At 40.9% G+C, this 22,697-nt stretch overlaps 1 protein-coding gene across 10 annotated transcripts in view; it reads left to right on the top strand.

Moving 5' to 3' along the window:
• The window catches only part of CTBP2 (C-terminal binding protein 2), a 200,580-nt gene that overhangs the window by 154,222 nt on the left and 23,661 nt on the right, over window positions 1-22,697 (top strand). For 8 of the 10 annotated variants that reach the window (XR_014564925.1, XR_014564926.1, XM_083741227.1 and 5 more), the window contains one exon: window positions 22,302-22,456. Coding sequence is in view for 8 of the 10 variants with exons in the window: in XM_083741227.1 (XP_083597353.1) it covers window positions 22,302-22,456 (155 nt within the window). In the remaining 2 variants the exon portion in view is untranslated. Of the gene's footprint in view, window positions 1-12,449; window positions 12,472-15,562; window positions 16,123-22,301; window positions 22,457-22,697 lie in introns of those variants that run through there. The other 2 variants (XM_083741229.1, XM_083741228.1) reach the window with 2 other exon arrangements.

A 22,697-nucleotide genomic window follows, 5' to 3' on the forward strand; every position in this document is an offset into this window, starting at 1 on the left:
CTGTGCTTTGAGCCTTTAGGCAGTTTTTCGGTTGTTGGAAACATTTAGGAAGTTTCTATGAATGTTGGAGCCTTCCCTTCTAAACAAGGAAATGAATAAAATTTGTCAGAATGGCTGCAACTGTGCTACTTGCTGAGAGCACTGAAATGGGCTTAGTGATTATGACCAGTTCATTGGGGCTTTTCGTATCATAGCCTGACTCCAGAAGTGGGAAGGCTCTGGATAAAAGGCATCCTAAGGCCTTTTGAAAATTATAACTTTCCTATGGGCATAATGTTGTCTTCTTCCTGTCTGTATTCCTGGCACATCTTGTAGAAAGGTTAGTTTCTGTGATGCATTTGGTTTGCAGACTGCTCTGGGCTGATGTGGAACTGAAATTATGTATAAATTGCATAAAACAGTATTGCATCATTTCTCTCTTCATTGAAAGAGCTGTATCACATTGACACATAGCAAAATGCCCTTTGTTCAAACTATTGGTGGATGCATATGTGTCAGCATTTATCAGAAATGTATATTACCTGGGCCTTTACTTAAGAGTGGAAAAAAATCTGGTGCTTGGACTAAATGATTCTCTTTAAGGTCTCTCCCTCAATCTCCCATTCATAGATAGATAGATATAGATATAATTCTTGCTAAATGTAATTACAGTGGTACCTTGGTTCTCGAATGGCCTAGTTGTCGAATAAATCGGCTCCCGAATGCCACAAACCCAGACGTAAGTGTTCCGGTTTGTGAACGTTTTCCGGAAGCCAAACGTCCAACATGGCTTCTGTTTAAGTGCTGGAAGCTCCTGCAGCCAATCGGAAGCCATGCCTTAGTTTTTGAATGGTTTTGGGAGTCGAATGGACTCCTGGGACAGATTAAATTGGAGAACCAAGGTACCACTGTAATATTATACTATAAGTGTCCCTGTTTAACCAAGTATTGTAGAGGAACTACTGCTTATGAGCCATTTTAGATTACAGTTCGGATACCCAACTTCAAATTACATGTCTTATGGTCATCAATATGAAGGTCATATAAAAACCAGTTTCCTCTTCTAAATATATATGCATGGAGGATTAGGAAAATATTATGCTTCTACTCACATATATTTGGAAACATACATGCCACAATTGACACATGAAGGACTAGCTCAAGCTGTATCACTATGTTAAGTGAAAGTATGCTCCCTCCACACATCTTTTTAATGCTGAGGTTGTGGAGGGGATAGCACTGTGTTTCCTCCTCTAGAGTTTACTTGACAGCAGCTCCTTTCCCCATTTTTTAAATGAATGAAGGAAGCAAGATAGAGAGACACAGTTGGAAAACAGCAGATAATGGTTCATCCATGTCTCTTTCCAAGGCTTCCACTTGAATTTTCCACTGTATTCTAGCACTTCTTAAATCCCAAGTGGTAGGGTTGTGCCAGCCCATGTGCACATGCTCCTTTACAACTGATTGAAGGTGCATGTAATTTATTTGGGAATCTTAATGTGCACACAAGATGCTTCATAAAAAGTGGGCCTCCGACTCTGGATAAAATATGTTTGTGTGCTTAAACTTTCATGTACATATAGTCTATATATTTTCCCCAATTCTATTCTCTGATCATCATTCTGCCTCTCCGTTTGTGTTGCAAGCTTAGAATGAAATTTAGTTTAGCCATGTGTGCATGTGTTAATTGAGAGTAACCTTAGGGTATATGGCTAGAGTTCTTAGGTTGATAGGTGATGGATTTTATTAGGGCAATAAAATATAGAAAACCATTAAGGGAAAATGGCTTACTACATCAGCGTAGTTCCACATGATTTATATCTTCATAACCTTAGGCACATCTGAAATATTTTCATCTGCTTCAGTATACATTATTAGATAAATCTATAGTGTGGTCTCACCTACATCAGAATTGACTTTCATTTTCTGTGAGTGTAAAAGACAGCAGGGGTGAAAATCAAAGATTTTATTGTCATTACATTTTAGCATTTTAAACTGTAGCTAATCTATTATTACCCTTTCGGAAGAAGCAGCAGCAGCAATTACACAAACAATGCCATTTAGCAATAATGAGAGTTAAGAGGTAACTACCATACACACCTGAGAATATTTGTACTCCATTTAAGATCGGTATCAACTTGTGCCAAAACCACAAGGTTAGTAGCTCAAGACACAACATATTTATTCACCTTTTTATGTCTATTTGTATACTTTTTAGTACAGCTTTTGACCATGTAGTTGTTTTGTTTCCAACTTTCAGTCCTGCATACAGGATTTACTTACAAGTGACACAAAGCCATTCCATTGCATGAAATATTCCTGAAAGGGATTTAATCTGAATTGTGTCTATATGATTGGCACTATCTGACATCTGTTGATGTGAATTTCAGATATACAGATGAAAAAGGGAAACCGGGTGTGCAGTGCTGCAAAGAACTATCAGTATCTTAGCCTGAAGACCTAGGCTTATTTTGTTAAAGGCTGATAACTGGTAACTGATTCACATTTCCCATGCTCAAACACTACACGGGAAACCTAACTTGCATAGCTTATGGAAGATGTAGACAATTCCATAAGTGAAAAACTGAGGAATATAATTTCAGAAAAGTAATCATTTTAAGAGGAATTGTTCTGAAGAGTGTGATACTATCAGATCATCAGAAAAGTGAAAAGAGCATAACGATAGCTGGCTTTTTGTGTAATTGTGTAGCTCAAAGACTACAGGTCACCCAAGATGCAGGGTCCCGTCCCCCCCATTGGCCTATGAACTACCAGCAGTAGTAATGTATAGTAATATAAACTAATCCTATGTTGTACTGGAATGTAAATTTTCAGTAAGTACTGTGTATGGAAAATCCAACCCTAATAATGGTTTCAGTGGACTGAGAGACAGGAAATGGGCAACAGGGAATAGCATATTTTGTTAGATTGATGGTGGTTGTGCTGAACTGTGGTAGTTAAGAAATTTATTTATAGCTGAGGTCGCATTGCTATCAAAGAACATAACTTTATAAAATTCTAAGAATATATTAATAAATACAATCCAGTGGCCCTGGAATTTAAGACCCTTAGAGATCAATGGACTTGTTATTAAAGTCAATTGATTTCAAGGGGTCTTCCCCACCCAGGGGCTTCCCTAGTAAAACGTTGCCAGCATTCCCTATGCCTTTTCTAATTGAGAGAAAGTCCTTACAGAATCTACGGTACATATGGGATTGCAGTTTCAGTTATCATGACAGTAACACTGGGCCACATAATTTTGTGTCAGGAAAGGTGAAAAGCATGGGGTACTGATGACAGAAACTTTCAGGTTTCTCATCTTGAGCTTGTTGTAGTGCTTTGGAAGTTGGCATTGTGTCTGGACATGGAAAGCAAGGAGGCAAGGCTCGGGGGGGGGGGCAAAAGTCACTCTTCCCTTGTTGGGCTTCAGTTCCCCATGAGCTGTTCGCATTGTCTCCTGAGCAAAGGGAACAGTGCCAAGCTTGTTGGAGCTGGTGTGCCCGGGCAGTGGGAGAACATATTTAAACTAGTGCTCTAGCCCTATGACAAACCTGTAAAAATCCTGTTTCCTGCACTGGTTCCAGTGGTTGTCAATATTGACAACAGAATCTCTGTAAAAGGTACAGGTAATGGCTGTCATTATAATTCCAGGAACTGGTTACAACCCTGCGTCTAAATACTGCAGCCAGAAATTATCTTTGTACATATATACATCTCAATTAATGTGAGTACTGTGGTACATTCTGTCTTTGCCCTTGTGGATATAGTTGGGATCTGCCTGTCAGCAACAGTAATTTTTATCTTGTTTAAAAATATTCCTTTGTCACACACAAACAGCACTTAAAATAATCTCCGCCTGGGAGAGGTACTTTTTGCAAATAATAATTTGTTGCAAACTGCATTATCTGTTTTGCTAGTCCCTGTTCCCCTCCCACCCCTCATTGAACTAATCCTACACAATGCAGCACCACAGTTCTATTTAAGACAAAATCTAATTTTCTTTGATGGCACATTAAGATAATGCCTGTCAAGGATATTTTAAAGCTGTGCTATAGAGAAAGATTGCAGACCTGTACTCAGTTACTGACACTTAATTCCCACTGCTTTCAGAGGGATTTAAATGTGTGGGACTGAGTGCAAGATTACTGGCTAAGATGCAAAACACAGATAATCTTCAGTAACTGTTTCTCTTGGGCTTCTGGAAGTGCAAGAACTGTACTTTACATTTCTGCGGAAGCTTATAGGCTGGGTCTGTCCAAACCCATCCATGCATATGAGACACCCAAGTTGCAGTGCCATGTTCTCAGTTTTGGTTGAGATTTGAGAACCCATTCATTCATACATTCTTGTTCACGGCAGTGCCCCCAAACCTGCAATTCCAAATACCCATGAATTGTATTAACAAATATGGGGGGAAAATACTACCAGCAAATACTTACTAAAATTAAAGATGCTGCAGTGTTATGCTGGTGTGTTTCTTTAGAAGCTTAGCTGACACATGTGTTTATTTCCTGATCATCAGAATTAATACTTGGTAACCTGTGGACATTGAATAAACCTCCCTGCAAAGTATTACATACAAATTAGGATGAATTAGGCCATGTGAAAATGACCTTGATCTTACATGCAGTCTTATGCATTGCCTTGCACTTGGAATTATTATTATTATTATTAGTTAAATTTGTATGCCACCCTATTTGAGACTAAAGGATTCAGTCTAGTTGTGAATTTACCGTTGACCATTCTGATTTAAGCTACTGGAGAGTATGTGTTTGGGACTGAACTCACAAATAATTGCATAGGACACTACCAAACTCAGCCATCATCATAGCACAAAGCAATCCTTTTGGAGCATTGCCTTATTTTCGTATCCAGTATATTGGATTAAGCAACAGGTAAATAGCCATGTCCTAAAGCAAAACCAATCAGTATGTAAGTCTTGAAAGTGGTTGACTATCAGTTGAGAAGAAAAATTGGTCTGGTTTGCAAAGAAAAATGGAATGCTATAAGTAGATGACGCTAAAATGGACATTGAATCGGGGCTTAAAATAATCTCCTAGCTCGTAGCAGATATTAAGTTCCAAGGGTTCTGTGGGACTGCACACTGGACTACATGTTTTAAAGTTGTACTCTACTTCTCTTTGTGCCTTTGCTTCTTTCCTCGATTGGTTTACATTCATGCTGTTTGGTTTGCACTGAAACAAAGCTGTTGGTGGAAAGTGTTCACTTAAGTGGAGAAGATTGTTTACAGCATGTTAAATAAAACAAACATAGACAGTTCCATATTGCCTTCAGCTATGTTAATGGGGGGCATTATAGTGTATTCACAGTTTTATACCACAAGCTGAGAAGCTAAGCTTGATTTTTCCCTCTTCCCCCTACTCCCACCAGCAAACCAGAATTGGTTTTTATGCTTAGGGAGAGATAATTAAGTTCTAGCTTCAAGCATATTGGTTGGATCCAGAGAAAAGGCTGTAGAAGTGGATTGGCAGAAGCTAACTTTCCTGTTCCCTCCTGAACCTGATAGCTCCCCCCGCCCCCCAAAAGAACTACTTCCAAGGTTCAGGGGACACTTACTGAATGCAGTGGGCCTGTTGCACAGGAGGCTGAGTGGGAAAGGGCACTTCCAGAAAGATGTGAACATAGCTTCCACTCATGGTAGTTGCCTCTAATTTTCAGGTGTTCCCTTCAGCCTGACCCATTCAGCAGGGTCCTTTGGCCCTAGGGAGAGGAAGTTCTGGTGGAGGAAAGTCATCTTCCACAAGTCTTCTTCTGCAGGCTTTTCTCTGGATCTAATCCATCACGATGAGGCTGAAATCTTAGCTGCAGCCAATATTATTTTCCTTTTTAATGAATAAAGGAGAAGAAGAAATTGTGGGTTGTAAAATCTTTGGTAACATTTTTTTAAAACCAGGGCAATTTGATATTCTGTTTGTTGCCTCTTCTCTGCCTTCCTAGCATTCAGACCACAAAAAAAGAACTTCTCTTCCTTTAAGGACTCTGAAGGTGAACAACAGTCCAGCAAGCGCAAGATGGTTTCTCCCCTCCTTCCAATACTAAAACATAATGAAAGAAGCCACACCTGTGGAACTTCAGTCTAATCATTAGCTATGTGGAAAACCCATTCCTCTTTCTCCCCCTCTCTTCCTATCTTGCCCTACTTCATCAAGCCAACATCTGCCCCATGGTTGCCATTTTTGCACATTGTTATTCTTCAGATGTTGGGCAGATTGGATAAAATTTGGCCATGGAATGGTTTAATGTTAATACTGATCTGGTGCTGCTATTAGCCATATGGATGTAAGGATCATGAGATCATGTCTGCTTCAAATTATACTCCATTTATTATTCCTTTATTATTGTTGTTATGTTAGAGTAGAATTTGCTGGGAAAGCTATTATCAGCTTCTTGAACTGCTGAAAATTGTTTCCCTTATCTTTATATATGTCAAAAAGACCACATACAGTTGGAACCAATTCCTTTCTGGTTTTAACCAACAAAACCACTCAATCTAGGTCAGAATGAATGTCATAACATGACAAATATGTCCTGCATTTAAGCTATAATCCTAGGTACAATTAGGTAGTTAAAATCTTATTGAAACAAAGAGATGCAGATAATGCAACTGGGCATACTATTAGAACCCTATATATTTTTTCCTACTATGGTGAGATTAAGTGAGGGATTCAGAATTTTCGCTATGCTGTTATAAAGCCTACTATTATTATCTTACAGATAAACAATAGTATAGAATAGCGATTTTACAATCCATTGGATTCAGCTTACTCAAAACACACTTAAAGATTGACTCGAGGGAGAAAATAGCTACATTCAATAGAACATCCAAACTCCTTCAGAATAAACTGCACAATCAGATAACGGGTAGGTTAGTCTTATTTCCCCTTTTTCTGATCCTCCTATCTGAAAAGAATATCACAGGCAGATGCAGTTTGGGGATTCAAAATGCTGTGCTGGATTTCCTGTTCTTCATATGGCTTCCTTAGTTCCACCTCACTATCCCTGTGACACTGTGGGCCACAGGAGCCTTACTAATATTTTCTACCAATTCTTGTGCAGGGGGGGGGGCGAGGTCTGCCCTCTTGAATATTCCCACTTTGCTCTGCCTTACATTGGACCTAAAACATGATCATCTCATTGGATAGTGAGGGCAGCAACCACACATACAGCCCCCTTACAGCTGCTTTTCCTTCCTCTCCCTCACACATCTTCCTTTCTTACTTCCTGACAGTTCCTTGTGCCACCCCCACCCCCTAAGTATTCTCTCCCTCCCGCCCTGGGAATATCTAGTAAACTAAAGTCATGTGATATTGTTGCACTGCATGTTTACACTTCCTGTGCCACACTTTTTCATTGACTGTCTTTATGAGGAGGGGAAAACTTGCAACACAATTACATCATAACTGTCCTCTTTCATGTTAACCACATAAAGTGGGCTGCATGACCTTGACATATTGCATGTGAATTTCTGGAAAGGGGGGGGGAGACGAAAAAGATAAAAATCAGTTAAAACTAACCATAAAATCAAATAGCTTACTTAAAATGCTTGCTGAGAGAAAACCTCTTTGATATGTTTTGCTAGTTTGAAAAATACATTTTCCCTAGTTTCTAATCCTGCTTTGCAGAGTTTGCACAGACCATACTTTGCTCATTCAGACAAATACAGCAAACTATGGTTTGCTACTAAGTGGGAAAGAGTTGGTGTATCACAAAAAGGATTGTGGTGTGGGAGGGGTGGGGAGGCAGGAAGCACACCTGAGGCTCCTTAAAGGCTCACAAATTGAACTAGGGCAATGTCTATCCCATGTTCTGTTGTAACCAATTATGTTAGTGGAGCCTAATTTTCAAAAGGATTAATGGGACTTTAAAATCCTAGGGCTATTCAACCAGACCAGATGATCTAGCTGTTACAGATAGACCAAGAATCTGACCTCACTTTAAGGCTTAGTTTAATCTATAGTTTACATTTAGAACATACTCTAAAAACTCAAATGAAAAATGAATCTGAGTCTATAATTTGTTCTCCAGAAGAAGACTCCCAAGAGAGTTCTCTTTCAATTGCCTCTGATGATTTTTATATTGAAGCGCATTGAACCTTGTATTTTTTATTCTCCTGGAATAAACTTTTCCTCTCAGTGCCATCCTGAGCCTCACATCTCACCCCCCCCCCTTTCTCTTGGGTTTTTCTTTTGTTCACTCTCTCCCCTCTATCTTTTTTCATCTTCTAACACAGCAACATGCAAGTTTATGGTTAATGTTTTTGTTAATGGCTCCTCATGAAAAGGTGCATTTCCACAAGCATCTGGTGCTTTGCTAAATGAAAGTTCTCTTCTACCTGTACATATTGCTCAGGAACTGGAGGATCAAAGAATGCCACTTTAGACTTTCAGAAGCTAAATCTGTGTGTATTGGTGATCTCCCCTAGTCAAGCAGATTGTCAGTTTTGCTTTCTGTTCTGGAAATGCAGTAAGTAGACATGGTCCTTTAAATTAATTCTTTCTCCTAATGTTTGATTTTTCTCTTGAAACCAATTCTTCAGTGGCTAGAATGAATTATAAGAAATGCCATGACATTTGATGCTGAAATAGTTTTAAAATCTGTAGCGCATGATACATGTTTAATTATATTCCTCCAGTGACAGAAAACGAAACATGAGGAAATCATTTCCCCAAAATCTAAAAGTATTTAGATCCAATATTTTGCTTCATTCTTCTCTCTCCTATATTCTGCCCATCAAATAGGACTCAAAGGACAGAGTTTAGTAGGACCTTGGAATCCCAAATTTGAGGGGAATATCCCAGTGTTGGATATGTCCAAAGTGAACCAAACTCTGAGGTTTCAATTCCTTAGAAAGGTGTATTTTAGTCCAGGATGACACATTTGTTAATAAATCTCTCCCAAGTTTTCCATAAATGGGAAATGCCATGCAGATTGGGAGTAGGAGAAGAGAGGGGGGGTGTAATTCTGTGGTGGATAACTCTTAAGCTTCCAAAGATCTTCTGATGTTTAGTGGACTATGTCTGTCTTCTGATAGCAGAAGAAAAAAATACATAGTCAATGGGTTACTCAAATTTAATTAATTAATTTCTAACCTCACTTTTTTGCTTCAAGAGAAGTTGTGTTCATGTCAAACCAAAGCTAAAGTTCAACCAAGGCTGTTTCCATCCATTCTAACACAGAACATTGCTCTAGGACGGTCATCCCTTCCCATCAGTTATCACTAGAGTGGGGAGCGGGGAGGAACTGTCTTTTTGAGGAGGAAATGGTCCTGAGGTGGACAGTTCCAGAGTCTGAAATAAGCAGGATCAAAGCATGAGGAGAGGAGAAAGGGACTGGAGAGAGGCTGGTGGGCCTGCCATGAAGATGACCTGTGGTCAGTATCCAGCCCATGAGACAGAGGTTCCCACTTTTGCATTAGATTGTAGCTTCATTCTTTTGCATTAGATCCTTCCCATCATACTCAGCTGACTGCTAGCAACTGGACAGCCAGTTGTATAGCTCTGTATTCCTTACTCTCTTCTCCCCAAAACAGCAGTTCATTATGCCAGGGCAGACAGGGAGGACAATACGCCTTCTATTCACAATACTTGATCATCAATTGCCTGGTGTCTTAGCTCCACTTAGTATTAGATGCTCAAAGCAGTTTGCATGCGTTATCTCAATAATCCTTAAAACAAACTGGTGAGCTAGCTAGCATTATTAGCCTATGCTGCAGATGAATTTATAAAACCTTGGTTCCATAAACCAGGTGTGGTGAATATTTACACAGCTAAAAGCTGTGGCATGCATTTTATTTGTCTTGGTGGGTTTCATTTGTTAAGTTCATGGAATTAGCAAGGGTTTCCTCTGCTGATCATCCATATTCTTTGTGATGCCTGAAATAAATGGAAATGTCACTTGGCTACAGTGGGAAAGCACAAAAAGTGGTCTTCTCTGCATTTCTGCGTTCCTCTAGTTGAAAGTATTATGAAAACGTTCAGCTTTCAAAATGTTCTTTTTGACATGTCAATCCAGCACATATACCATTATTCCCATTTCACAGAAGGAAACTGATGTTAAAAAATAGTGAGTACTGATATAGCTAAGTTGGCATATATTAAACATTTATTTATTTTTTAGTTCAGCAATGGATCATACTGTCTCTGGTTGTAGCATTCCCATTCCAAAAATTAATTTGTTGAGTTTAGGAAATGTTTATGTGAATATTGTTCTGGATCAGCAACTCTGTAGATGGTTATTGACCTTTCTCTTCTCTCTCGTGTTGAGAACAGCAGGGAGTTGGATGTGGCACCACGAGAGGCTGGATCAGCAGCATTGTTCGTGGTTATAGCCACTGTGGATTTAAATCAGCATTTAGTAATTATTCTTTGTACTGCTCTTTGCTTGTTTGATGGCTTGGTATTTCCTTAGCTGTTGTTAATTTACCTATCCTAGCTAATAAATAATAAGCATTCCTTAGAGGTTTATGTGCATGGATCTGTGTGTGTGCGTGTATTTGCTTGTTTATTTATTTACTTTAACATTTTATTACTCCGCTCATTTTCCCAGAAGGGATCCCAAAGCAATGTCCAATAAAATAACAATACCCTAACCATTAAGGCATTAAAAGCAAAACAAATAAAAATTCTGCATTAAAATTAAGGTCAGAAAGTATTTTAAAAACCTGACAAGGCAGGGCAGGGGCAGATAGGAAAGTTTTCACCTAGTGCCAAATCGGAGAGCATCATTTCTAGGGAGAAAGTTCCAGGATAACGCTTCCATAACCAAAAAGGCTCCATAACCAAAAACCAAATAACCCTTAGTTGTTACCCACCTTATTTCTACAGGACATCTGGGGAAATTACTCTATCATAATATAAATTCAGGTTCACGTGGGAAGATGAAGCTGTACAACTTCCTGTGTTACAAGCTGCATGTTGAATTGTTCTTGAAAGGGATTGGGAACTTGTGTTGCTCTTTAAAAACTGGTGTCATGTATCCCATATTCCCAAACTCATTTGGCAATCTAGCTGCTGTGTTTTACACCAAATTCAGTTTCCATATTTCTTTCAGTGACAGTTCCATGTGCAATACATGTCATCCGAAAGGGATATTACACGAGACTGTGCCACTGTGGAGAGAGGCCATCTCTGTCCAGGAGGGTCACTGTCAATGTTCCAGCTTAAGCTGATGTACATAAAGTGCTTGAGCAATTAATGTCAACGCTGAATCTGATAGCATATCAAAACTGCAAAGCAGGTCTTTCAGAGGTAGTACATACCTGTTCAGAACAGGTTGGACACTATAACTCGTCAGAACAACCCACCAACAATATATCCACCTTGCCTGGATTGAGCTTCAGTTTATGTTGGGAATCTGAGACCATATAAGGATTTCCGCAATTTACAGACCATTCCCTTCTGTATCTGCATTCCATCAGGTGGAAGCATATACAGCTCCTCCCCCAAAATCCCGTACAAAAAAGCTGTATTAATATCATGGTGGGAAACATGCAGTTTCTCCTCTGCAGCTATCTTGAGCATTAGCTGAATGCTCTCATATTTGACAGTGGGCGAGTAGGTCTCGTGGTAATCCTGTCCTGGTACCTGTGAAAAACCTCTGGCAACCAATCTGGCTTTGTGTCTGACAACCTTGCCATTCTGGTCTGTCTTGGCCTTGAAGACCCATTTGCTGCCAACCAGTCTCATTCCTGGGACTACCGGTACCAATTCCCAAGTTTGGTTCCTATTCAAGGAATCATCTTCAGCCTTCATGGCGCCAGAACACGCTAGCAGGCGTCATGCTAACATGTGTTCTGGCGCAGAGAGAGAAAACGAAAGCAATAGCAAACATAAACATCCTGAGAAACAGGAAATACGCAGACTCTGTGACTCACACAGCCTGCTCCCTTTTAAGGTGGAACGGAAATATCCTAACAAGATACCCACGTAGTCAAAGTTGCCCCCAGTTTCAGTCACAACACAGAGGCAGCTTAAGGTCCAAATAGTTTACTGTTGCAGAAAATATGACTTCAGCAGTACAGTTCCAGACGTTGATATATACATAACAGCTTGTATGAGTGCAGATACAGATACAAATATATATACAAGCAGAGCTTTTTTCAACTGGAACTCCTCTCAGGTGGGCAACAATGCCATTATAAGAGAACAAGGGTGGATTCATGGTGGATTCTGGTACCTCTTTTTCTAGAAAAATAACATTGTATACAAGTATGAAGTATTTCTATTGCTCCAGCAATTCAATATGACTCAAGCTTCTCAGTACTGACCCTGATACAGTTTTTTGGTCTTAGTTCAGCATATTACTGATTCCAGACACAGGGTCAGCATCTCTACAGCTTTACCTGAATTTGATGAGAAGCAGGAACATAAAAAGATGCCTGATACTCAGTTAGCACAGAATCTACTACTCTGGAAGCAACACCTCTCCAAGGTTTTGGACAGGAGCCTTTTCCAGTGCTACTTGAAATGCCAGGTACTGAACCTGCAAGCTTTTGCATGAAAACAATGCACTTTTCCTCCAAGCCATAGCCCCTCCCCCAAAAGAATAAAGAGAGAACATATGAAGCTGCCTTATACCAGACTATTTGACCAATTAGCCTGGTGGTGTCTTCTCCAGCTAGTAGCAATCATCCAGGATCCCAGGCAGAAAGGTATCCCCCATTGTTTGTTTCCCAATCCTTTTAACTAGAGACCCCAGGATTGAGCATGGGCCTATCTTCATGTAAAGCACATGGAGTTATGGTCCCTCCATGAACTGAGTGTCATCAGCAGACTGATAATCCATTGACTACAAGATTTTGCTTGGACCTCACTTCAGAAAAGAGCAAGATTTTTGTCTGAAGACCGTCTGATTTAGCTTCAAAAGGGCTGCCTTTACAGTTTGGGAATTTTTTTTTTCTTTTTAAGATTCACTTAATCTTCCCTATTGTTTTATGGTGTTTCATTTGAAAATAGCATACACGAGAGAAGTACCCCCAGATAAAAAACCTGCCTAATTGTAGACAAATAGCAGGGATTTTGATACTAGGCTCCTTTAAGTTCTTATTGGGGTTGAACTAAAAGGGATTTGCTTCTCTCCCTGTGGTTTTGTGGACAGCAATTTCATTATGAAAATAAGCATGCATTACCTCTAGGAAGGTAAAGTGCAGGTATGGCAGGGGGGATGAATGTTTTTTGGGGGGAGACAGCTTCAGTCTTGTGTTCTTTTCATTTGGCACCAAATGTCACAAGAACAAAGTGCAAAGCTGATTCCACAGGAATGGATCTGTGGGCATGGGGCACTGAGGCAGAATGATGAGGGTGCCCAACATTTTCTAGAAACAGAAGTAGCAAAGTGGCACAGTACCTCAACATCCTTTCTCCAAAGTCTTGGCAAAATTACTCCCTCTGATTAGTCACAAATGAGCTCTTCCTCTCCCCACCCCAACATTATTCTTATATTACATACTTGGGGCGAAGTGTTTCAAATTTTGCAGACATGTGGTCTGCTCAGTTTTTTAAAAAAACACTGGAATCTGCAGAGCACCTCAAAAGTGCTTCAGATGTCCTCTCTTTAGTTTGGTGTGACCTGTTTTTAGTCAGGCAAGCTTCTAATCTGTCTGCGACAGCCCCACTTAGATTCAGGATTTGTCCAAATATTTTGTACACCCCGGATGATATTCATGACACCACTCAACAGTTTTGTGTAAATGTTAAATAGTGCTGGGGACAAAATAAGAACCCTGTGGTGCACTATAATATAATGGCTATGGCGGCAGTAGACTTCCATCACAAATCCTGGAAACAGCAGGCCAATGAGGAGTGGAACCACTGGAGCACAGAATGCCTGTTCCCCATCCCAGATAGCCACTCCACAAGGATACTGTGCAGGATACTGTGATAAGTGGTTACAAAGGCTGCTGGGAGAGCCAGGAAAACCAGCAGAGTCATTCTTCTGGCAAAGGTTATCTAGTGACCAAACCCAGTCCATGCTAAACCTAGTTCTGAAGCTGTACTGATAGGAATCCAGATTATGTGTTATCTCAGAGTTCCTATCTACTTAGGCACCTTGTCCAAGAAGGATATATTAGCGATTGACCAGCTGATAGAACAATCTTCCTTAGCAGAGGTCTCCTTCAAGCTCTTCAGAAATGGTTACTCCTGGACTCTGATGGTCAGCCCTGCCATATTAGATGAGCAGGTAGGTGGGTTGACCAAACTCTTCCAGGTGCCTTGTGCACATCATTGGGACTTAGCAACTGAAATCCTTCCAGCAACACCTGATTGCACGATCTAGACACATTTACAGACTGTGCTATAGGCAACGTGGCATTTAAAGACACTACAGATGTAAGCAATTTTAAACTTAAAAATTCATTTACATCACAGCAGATGGCATAGTTATCTATACATTTAGGCACAAGCCAGTTAAAGCTAACCACTTAGAATTACAGTTGCTTTCAGTGGAAGGTTATGCATAAGTGTTTGCAATGTATTGACAATCCAGCTTGTATTCTGATACCTTTCTTGCATCCTTTGTAATTTTCCCTTCTAGTCTGGTTCAAGTAAGAGCAGACTCTCAGCACCTGCCCATTCCATTTCACATGTGGCTTTTCACATGCCTTACATGAAAGTGGCTTCTTCTGTAAGACAAATTCTTCATCCAAGACCACTGACTGTCTTTTTGTGGAGGTATCAGAACCACTTTCAAACCTCTGGGTTAGTCACTAAGTTTTGTGCAACATAAACCTTTCCTATTATTTTCAACCGTTTCATCTCACCTCTATGAATTCCATAATACCTTTTAAAAATTATGAGTATGTTTTGCTTAATTCTTATTAAGAGAGTGCTTGGATATCATTGTGCAAGATCCCATACAGTGTAGTATTTTTCTCCCCCAGATTTCTTCCTGCCCTTCAGGTTTAGCCTCTTAACTTATGGCCATCTGGATAAAGCCTTATGGTTTCCTCAACAACTCTCCACAACTTACTTTTTAAAACTGTGAAAATGTATTGGATACTGTTGGTTCCCCTTATAGCTCAGTTCCCAGCAGACAGATACTGATGTTGCAGTACTAGACCCAGTCCCTGTTCCTAGATACTTAGCTGGCATGTTAGTCCTGCTAACTTGAGCATCTGTGTGGTTACTTGCAAAATATGTCACATGAGTGGCAGCAGGTGTCTGGCAAAGCCTTTGTGTGTGGCCTGAAGGGTGGGGGGGCATCTATCTAAACTCCTGTTGGTGGCTGCTGTTTCTGCTGCAGCCAAAGGCATACACCCAAATACATAGCCTACATTAACAGATCACATTTCACTTTAAGTTGTGAAATAATGGGGCGTGGCACAGATTAAATATGTTTTTGAGATAACTAGGAAAGTGAGGCAAATGTACAAGTCAGTTATTTGGGGGAAGGGAGAGGGTGACATGTACAAACAATTCAGAGTGCACAGTGTAAAGTTTACTTATTGTTATTATTTTGACCGGCACACACGTAATTTCATTCAAGGGCTGCCGGGGGAGTTGGGAGGGGGGATGACAAACTTTGATTAGTTAAAAGCAGCAGCAAGGTCTGGAGGGAGTGTTCGAAAGAGTTGGGAGCCGTAGAGAGGTGACTATAACTCCTCTAGCAATTTCAGACTATTCTTCTGTAGCAGGACAAAAGCCTTTTCTTTTGCTTCCCGTGTTCAAAGAGACATTTGTCTCGAGACTTTGCAGCTGTGGCCGTGGGGATGCTTGTTTGAAGATACCCCCTTGTAGGCGAGAGGAGAGTCGGCACACCGAACAGTAGTGTAGTATCTTATACTTTTCTCCCCCTCCCTTTCCCTCTCTTATGCCTTTATTTCTCCTCCTTCTACTCCTCCTCCTCCTCCTCTCTACCATGTGCATTTTTTAATAAGACGAAGAATGTGGAGGCAACGTTTTCAAGGCAAGGAGAAATTTCCTGTTTTTCTTTCCTGTTTGTTTAATAAAGTGTGCCATTGACTTTTAAGAACTGCAGCGACTTTTGTTACAAGCGAGTAATTCAAGGCAACGCTTGGCTTGCTTCTTGATGCACTTTTTATATACTGCTGGAGAAGATGTTTAAATCCTTTTCGTTTTTTTAAAAAGAAGAAGACGGCGACGAAGATGAAGCTGTGTGGCGTAGGCAAGTGAGATTAATAAGAATTAGGCAAATGGCTTCTTCTGCTTTTGTTTCGGTGAGATAGTACCAGCCGTCTTGCAGCCACACAAAGGCTGCCATTTACCAGGGAGTCCTCCCTAATTCTCTTGGCAGGGGTGCCATTGGAATCGGATACAAGTGGGTGGCAATGGGGAGGAGCTGCAAAAGAGGACAAGCAGGCTTTGTGTATTTTTTAAAAATGCAACAAAAGCACTTTTTACATTGAGCTGGGTGCAACAAGCTGTGCAGCTTGTGAGTGGGATGGAGTAGTTTTGAGATCTCAGTGTACATAGAAAGCCCTCCCCCCCTCCTTTCCTTAAAAGCTCTCCACTGAAACATTGGCTAAACTCCACAGAGAGCTGAAAAAGCCAGAAAATATTTATTGAACAATGCTTCTGACAACTGGCTTGATATTTGAAAGCTTTGGAAAGAGAAAACAGACAATCTTAATTTTGAAAACAGTTCTGGGGCACCTTGTTGATATTCTGGTCAGAAAATTGGATTCGGTTTCCTTCCTATTGTACACACCCTTCTTTATTGGCACTTAGTTCCCGTTGAATAGAATGGTAGGCTTTTATTCCTCTGGCCCTTTCTCTGATTTGCTTTCTGTACATACAAAAACATGTAGTTTATCATCTCTCATTGTTTTACTTTCTAAAATGCTGCACTTTCTTTGATTCATGTCCCAGACAAATGTGGTCTAAAATGATGGTTGCAGAAGCAAGATGCATGGTTTCACAATATAAACAAAGGTGATAGAAGAAAGAGTGGCTTCCTACCTTTTTTAATTGCTACCTGATTTAAGCATTTCTACTTAGAAGATGAAGTAATTTGTTTTTGGTCCTTTGTGTTATCAATGAAGCATTTGCTACAGGAGCAACCATGGTGCACTTCATATATCTTTTGAAACTATTCATTTGCTTTCCCCCCCCCCCCCCACTAATTCTAACCCCTGGGCTTAGGTTTTGATACAGTATTAACAGGCATGAAAGCCTTCAAACTATCATTTATATTTTTAAAAGATTTGTATAGCTAGAGCCTGTATATCTGTGTTTGCAGGGAAGGTGTGGCAAGAGGTCACCTATTTTAATCATACTGTTAGGGCTGGGGGTCTTAACGTTGTGTTGCATGGTTTTGGGGGCTGCAATCAGTTCATGCTCTGTACTGAAAAGCAATTACTGGCACATCCTGTTCTCCTATTGCTCCCGTTCCAAAGTTTTGTTTCTGTCCAGTTGAAGTAATTGATTTCATCCAGTTGCTCTAAGCTGGAAAGTAAGAGGGAGAAATCTTTCTTAAATATTTTAGTCACATTTCCCACTAATGTTTATCTTTAGTCTTTTTAAAAAAAAATCAATGCAGGGGCTTGGCATTGTTTAAAAAGCTTAGGTCATCGGCGCTCTCAAACCTGCTATAGGAAAGAAGGTTATAGTTCTCTTGCCTTGCTTAAAATCACTTATTTAATTGGGCAATAAAATTTGAGATAACTGCCTTTGGTGCTTGGCATTTTATGGTTTCAAGAAGCAGGCACCGACCCTAACTGTATTGTTGCTAGTAAATGTTTCCTGCTTTCCTAAGGAACTAAGCTCTGATTACAAATTATTGAGGAACGTAGGAAGTGATACACTGTGTATAAACTGGCAGCCACAGTCTGAAGCCATTGTCCTGGTAGGGAATCTAGCTTCAATTATCCTCTGATTTGCTTCCCCATTCTGCCTTTGACAGTAACAAGGCGATGCTGTCATTAAGTGATATTCTCAATCCTGGAGACTGTGCACCAGAGTCAAAGTACAGTCGGAGCACTTTATTCAACTAGGAAGAAAGGTTAGTCGGGACAAAGCATAGCTATTCAGCTCTGGATTGTAAGCCTTACAGTTTTATGTGACCACTCCCCCCTTTTATCCTGGTTATCTGCTTAGGGCAAGCTTCTTTCACTTATCCAAATCATCTCAGCACCCGGCCATGCATACTGTGACACAGTTGCACTTCCATCTGGATACAAGGCTGGAAGATGCATCACAGTCATACCTCTTGTTACATTTCCTTCAGGTTAAATATTTTCAGGTTGCGTCCCATGGCGACCCGGAAGTACCAGAAAGGGTTACTTCCGGGTTTCGCCACATGCGCAGACGCTCAAAACGACGCCACGCGCATGCGCAGAAGCGACGAATCGCAACCCACACATGCGCAGATGCAGGGGAAGGGAAGCCTCCCTTCGCTCTTCTTCTTCAGGGGTGGGCTCCTTCTCCACCCACCCACCCCACTCCCACCAACAAGGTCTCTAGGGGTTGTAAAGCAAGCCAGACCATTTAGCAGCGACCCCATTCATTCCAGCAGCTGGCCATCACCCACTCCAAGCCTTGCGAAAAATATAATCACCATTACTGCTACTACTACTACTACTACTACTACTGCCCTCCACCCATAGATATCAGGGTGGCTCACAGCCTGAAACTAGGGTACTAAGCACATGCTAAAAACTAGAACAAAGGCAAACCAAGCCAGCAACCCTCCTTCTCCCTTATTTGTGAAACAAGCCTGTTAATTGCCTATCCAACTAAAAAAAAAGACACTGAAGCTTTTTGAGATCAATGCAAGCTAAAAAGCATTGCAGGGGGTTGGGCTAGATGACCCGCAGGGTCCCTTCCAATTCTCCTTTTTTCTGAAAAACACACGCACAACCCAACTGTGGTCCCTCTGCAGTCCTCGCCCCAAGCAACTGTGTGTGAGACTTGCTCCCCAGAAAGTGTGTCTTGTCTTGCTACCTGTGGTTTTTGGTATCTTGTCAGCCCCCTCCCCCCAATCTATTCATATTCCTTTCTCCCTAACCTCCGATATTACATTTTCCTCTGGTTGAGACTTAAAACAGAAAGCCCTAATTCCCAACTGTGTTTCTTGCTGCAGTCCTACTGTCTACTCAGAAGTAAGGTCCTATTTGATTCAGCAGGGCTTACTCTCAGGTAAGTGCAGTTAGGGCTGCAGCCTTTTTGACCCAAGTTTTGGGTCCTTTTTAGGTTCAAAATGTCACTGCTTTATACCCACCCCCACCCACTCCCACAATATTCAAAAACGTCGGCTTTGTACTTAAACACAAATTGGCCGGGAACTTCATTGTCTGTGTCTTTATTAATTTATTTAAAGAACAACAAACTGGTGATTGCTTTAACTTTTTGATATGTGGTGATTTGAATCCTGAGGATGAATTAGAAGAACTGCTGAGTCTTGAGCGAGTCTTGCTTTGGAATTGAGGACGTCATTAGATTTTCTTCTGCCTTTTCATTTTATTTTGTTTTAAGGGCCGGTTAGAGATAATATGTAAGTGTGGTGTCAGCTCCCAAAAAGGGTCAACAACTCTGGGGAACCTTTCCTAAAAAAGGCCGACAACTCTGGGAAATGGGGGGGGGGTGGAGGGGACGCCAGAGGGATCTTTGCACTACAGTGCCGGATATGCTTGAGATGGCCCTGGTCAGAAGGCCCTCAGAACTGGACCTCAGTGTCTGGGCTGAACAATGTGGCTGGAGAGGCTTCTTCAGGTATACTAAATGCACAAGACAAGAGCTGGGTTAAATTTCTCCTTGAATCCTCAAGCCATAACTTCTCAAAAGCCACTCCAATGCATTTCAGTGCCATCAGTCTGCTCCCTTTTACCTCCTTTTTACTCTGCTACTTTCCACACCTGTGAACCCTTTGCTACCACTTTCCAAATAGCTCCCTCTGAGTCAAATTGGCCAGCAGCCCTGGAAGGCAGTTGGGGCGTCTAGGGGGTGGCACAGATACCCATTGTAAGCCCTGCATCCAAGACAGGATTCTCATTTGTTCTATGTGTGGATCATCCTGTACTCCTGAAACGTTACACAGGTTAATTAAAACTCATTTCACTTAAGACCACTCTGTGATCCGGCATATTGTCCTTGTTTTTCCTGTCAACATCCATATGCTATATATTGAGCTAATATGATATCTATTACATAGCACCCTAAATAGAAGCACAAATGCAGTATTCTTTTTTCTTTGGCATCAGTTTTGTTGCTCTTTACCTTAGATGTTGCCCTTTTCTGGGCACAAGTGTTTATTTGGTCTTCATTTGGCATTCTGTCCAACTAAGTTAGATCATAACTGTCAACTTTTCCCTTTTCTTGCGAGGAATCTTATTCGGAATAAGGGAATTTCCCTTTAAAAAAGGGAAACGTTGACAGCTATGAGTTAGATGCTGGGGTGCTGTCTCAAATGCTGCAAGCCAAGGATCTCTGTTTTAGCCTTTAATTCATGGGGCAGCCCAGAACTTCCATTCCCACTGCTCAGGCTTGCATCCTGGAGAGGTCTCTTCGCAGTGCTAACACAGCGAAAACAACTCAGGAGGCAGCAGTTGTGAGTTACCAGGCATTTTCACAGTGTCTCTAAGAACATCTTTAATATCTATCTAATACACAAGTAGAGAACTTGGTCCTTCCACATGCTGTTGGACTAGAGCTCTCACCATTCCTGGCCATTAGATATGCTAGTTGGACTCCAATGACACTTGGGAGGCCACAGATTCCCCTGCCCTGGTCTGAGGTATCACTTCTCTGTACTTTAAAACAATAAGGGAAGCATAAGAGGCTTACAAAATGTAGCAATTTGTTTTAATAGAACAGGAAATTCAGTTAGTATTTGTCTTAACATTTTGATGACTTGTAGGATTGCATGACATAGCTTGTTACGTATTTATAACTTCCCTGTTAACTTAAACCATTCTATAAATACTCTTTTTTTTTTACATTAGTACAAGAAAATCAAAGAGAGTGATTTTAAACAATCCAGTGTTTTATCAAAGGGAGTAATCTTAAATCACTCTTCTATAAAAATTTAGGAAGTCCCAGGCTTAACAGGGAGGTAATTCTAAAGCAATTAATGACGTATTCGAGTACTTAGATAGAGTTGCAGATAATTCAATAGCATGTGTTGTAACTGAACTGTGGCCCTGAGTCTTTAAGAGAGAGAAAAACTAGTAAGATAACGCTAAGTTTCTTTGTCAGAAAAGCATCCCTCAGGGCAGCACTTTCAAAAGTGGCTTTTACTGTTTGAAGTTACTGGCCTATATCACACAGAGCCCCAGCTGTTTGTGTGCATGTTGAGAAGTGTGCTCTGAATGTGGTACTCATCGCGGTTTGTGGGCCACATCTAAAAAGCACAATGCATGCCTCAAGCTGAGGCCCAAAGAGGTATTGAGGTAAGCTCTGGCTTATAACCCCCTCCCCCGCAGGATTCTCGCTGTTGCTGTTGTTGGTGATTTTCCCTTTCCTTGCAACAGCAAATCCTCATGCTACCTCAAAAACTGTTTATGAAACCTCTTCTCTGCTTCAGAAACAGCATCCCATGCGGTAGGCCCAACAAAAATTCCTCAAGTAAAATAATAGGGAAATAATGTGGTGCATTTTGAATCAAATAATACCTCAAAGCTACTGGGCTTCAGTTCTTCACAGAGTTGTGTGAAATCAGATTGCTGTCTACTTGGTGATGATGGTGTTTTAGATGTTGTGTTTAATGATATTTTGGGTTAGAATATAGCCTTTGTCCCATTTAAAGGACCTGGTCACTCATCTCCTCTGGGAATAAAGAGGTGTCTTTTCCACTTTGCTCTCCATTTTTCTAGGGGTTCTTTGTTTTTCCTCCCCTTAGAAACAAGGGGATGTTACACTACAATCTGTGTTTTGGGAGCACCTGAAACTGTAGCATTGTTGATGCTACTTGGCTCAGTGCCTGGGTGGTAAATATAAAGAGCTCCATGCAGTTGTCACTGGTGGTCAGACTGCAGAAGGCAGAGAGATCCAACAGTAGGCAAAGTCACAGCCCCACTCCCTGAACTTATTGTAAGTAAGAATGCAAGTGGAGGGACAGGGCAGGCTGAGGCTGGTTGAGGCAGCCCTAATAGACCAACCTCCACTGGCTCCATGTTGCCCTCCTGTACATGGAAGCACCACGTATAAGATTGCACTGCAAACTGTCCAAATGTTGATTCAGGTAGAGGTACAATAAAGAAACCGCAAGTTAAGCTCGGAATACCTTCTCAAGAAGCATCCTGATCCTTTTGTAAAGCCAATACTGCTTACTACAGTTTCAGATGAACCCATGTGGCAATCAGGGGTACTATTAAGTTGGTTTAACACTTATGCTCCATTTGGTTCCAGGTATTCGCCCGCAAATAATGAATGGCCCTATGCATCCTCGTCCATTGGTGGCTTTACTAGATGGAAGGGATTGTACAGTGGAGATGCCAATTTTGAAGGACTTGGCTACTGTTGCATTCTGTGATGCGCAATCAACTCAGGAAATCCACGAAAAGGTAAAGAAAATGGTTTTGTAGACTGACCTAATGAGGGAGAATATGGCTGTCTAGTTTTGAATCCATTTCAGGTTCACTTCCCCTTACCTGTACACTGCTTTATAGAGTAAAAATGACTAAATTTTGTAATAAAGCAGTTTTGGATTACAAGAGGTGTCTTGGAGCCAAATTTGTGATTGTGTGTGTTTGTTGGTTTACTTTATCTTTTCCTCTTTGTATTGCTGTTGCTCTTTTGATTAAC

Source organism: Podarcis gaigeae, assembly GCF_964106915.1.
Source record: "Podarcis gaigeae genome assembly, chromosome: 5".
Lineage (NCBI taxonomy): Eukaryota > Metazoa > Chordata > Lepidosauria > Squamata > Lacertidae > Podarcis > Podarcis gaigeae.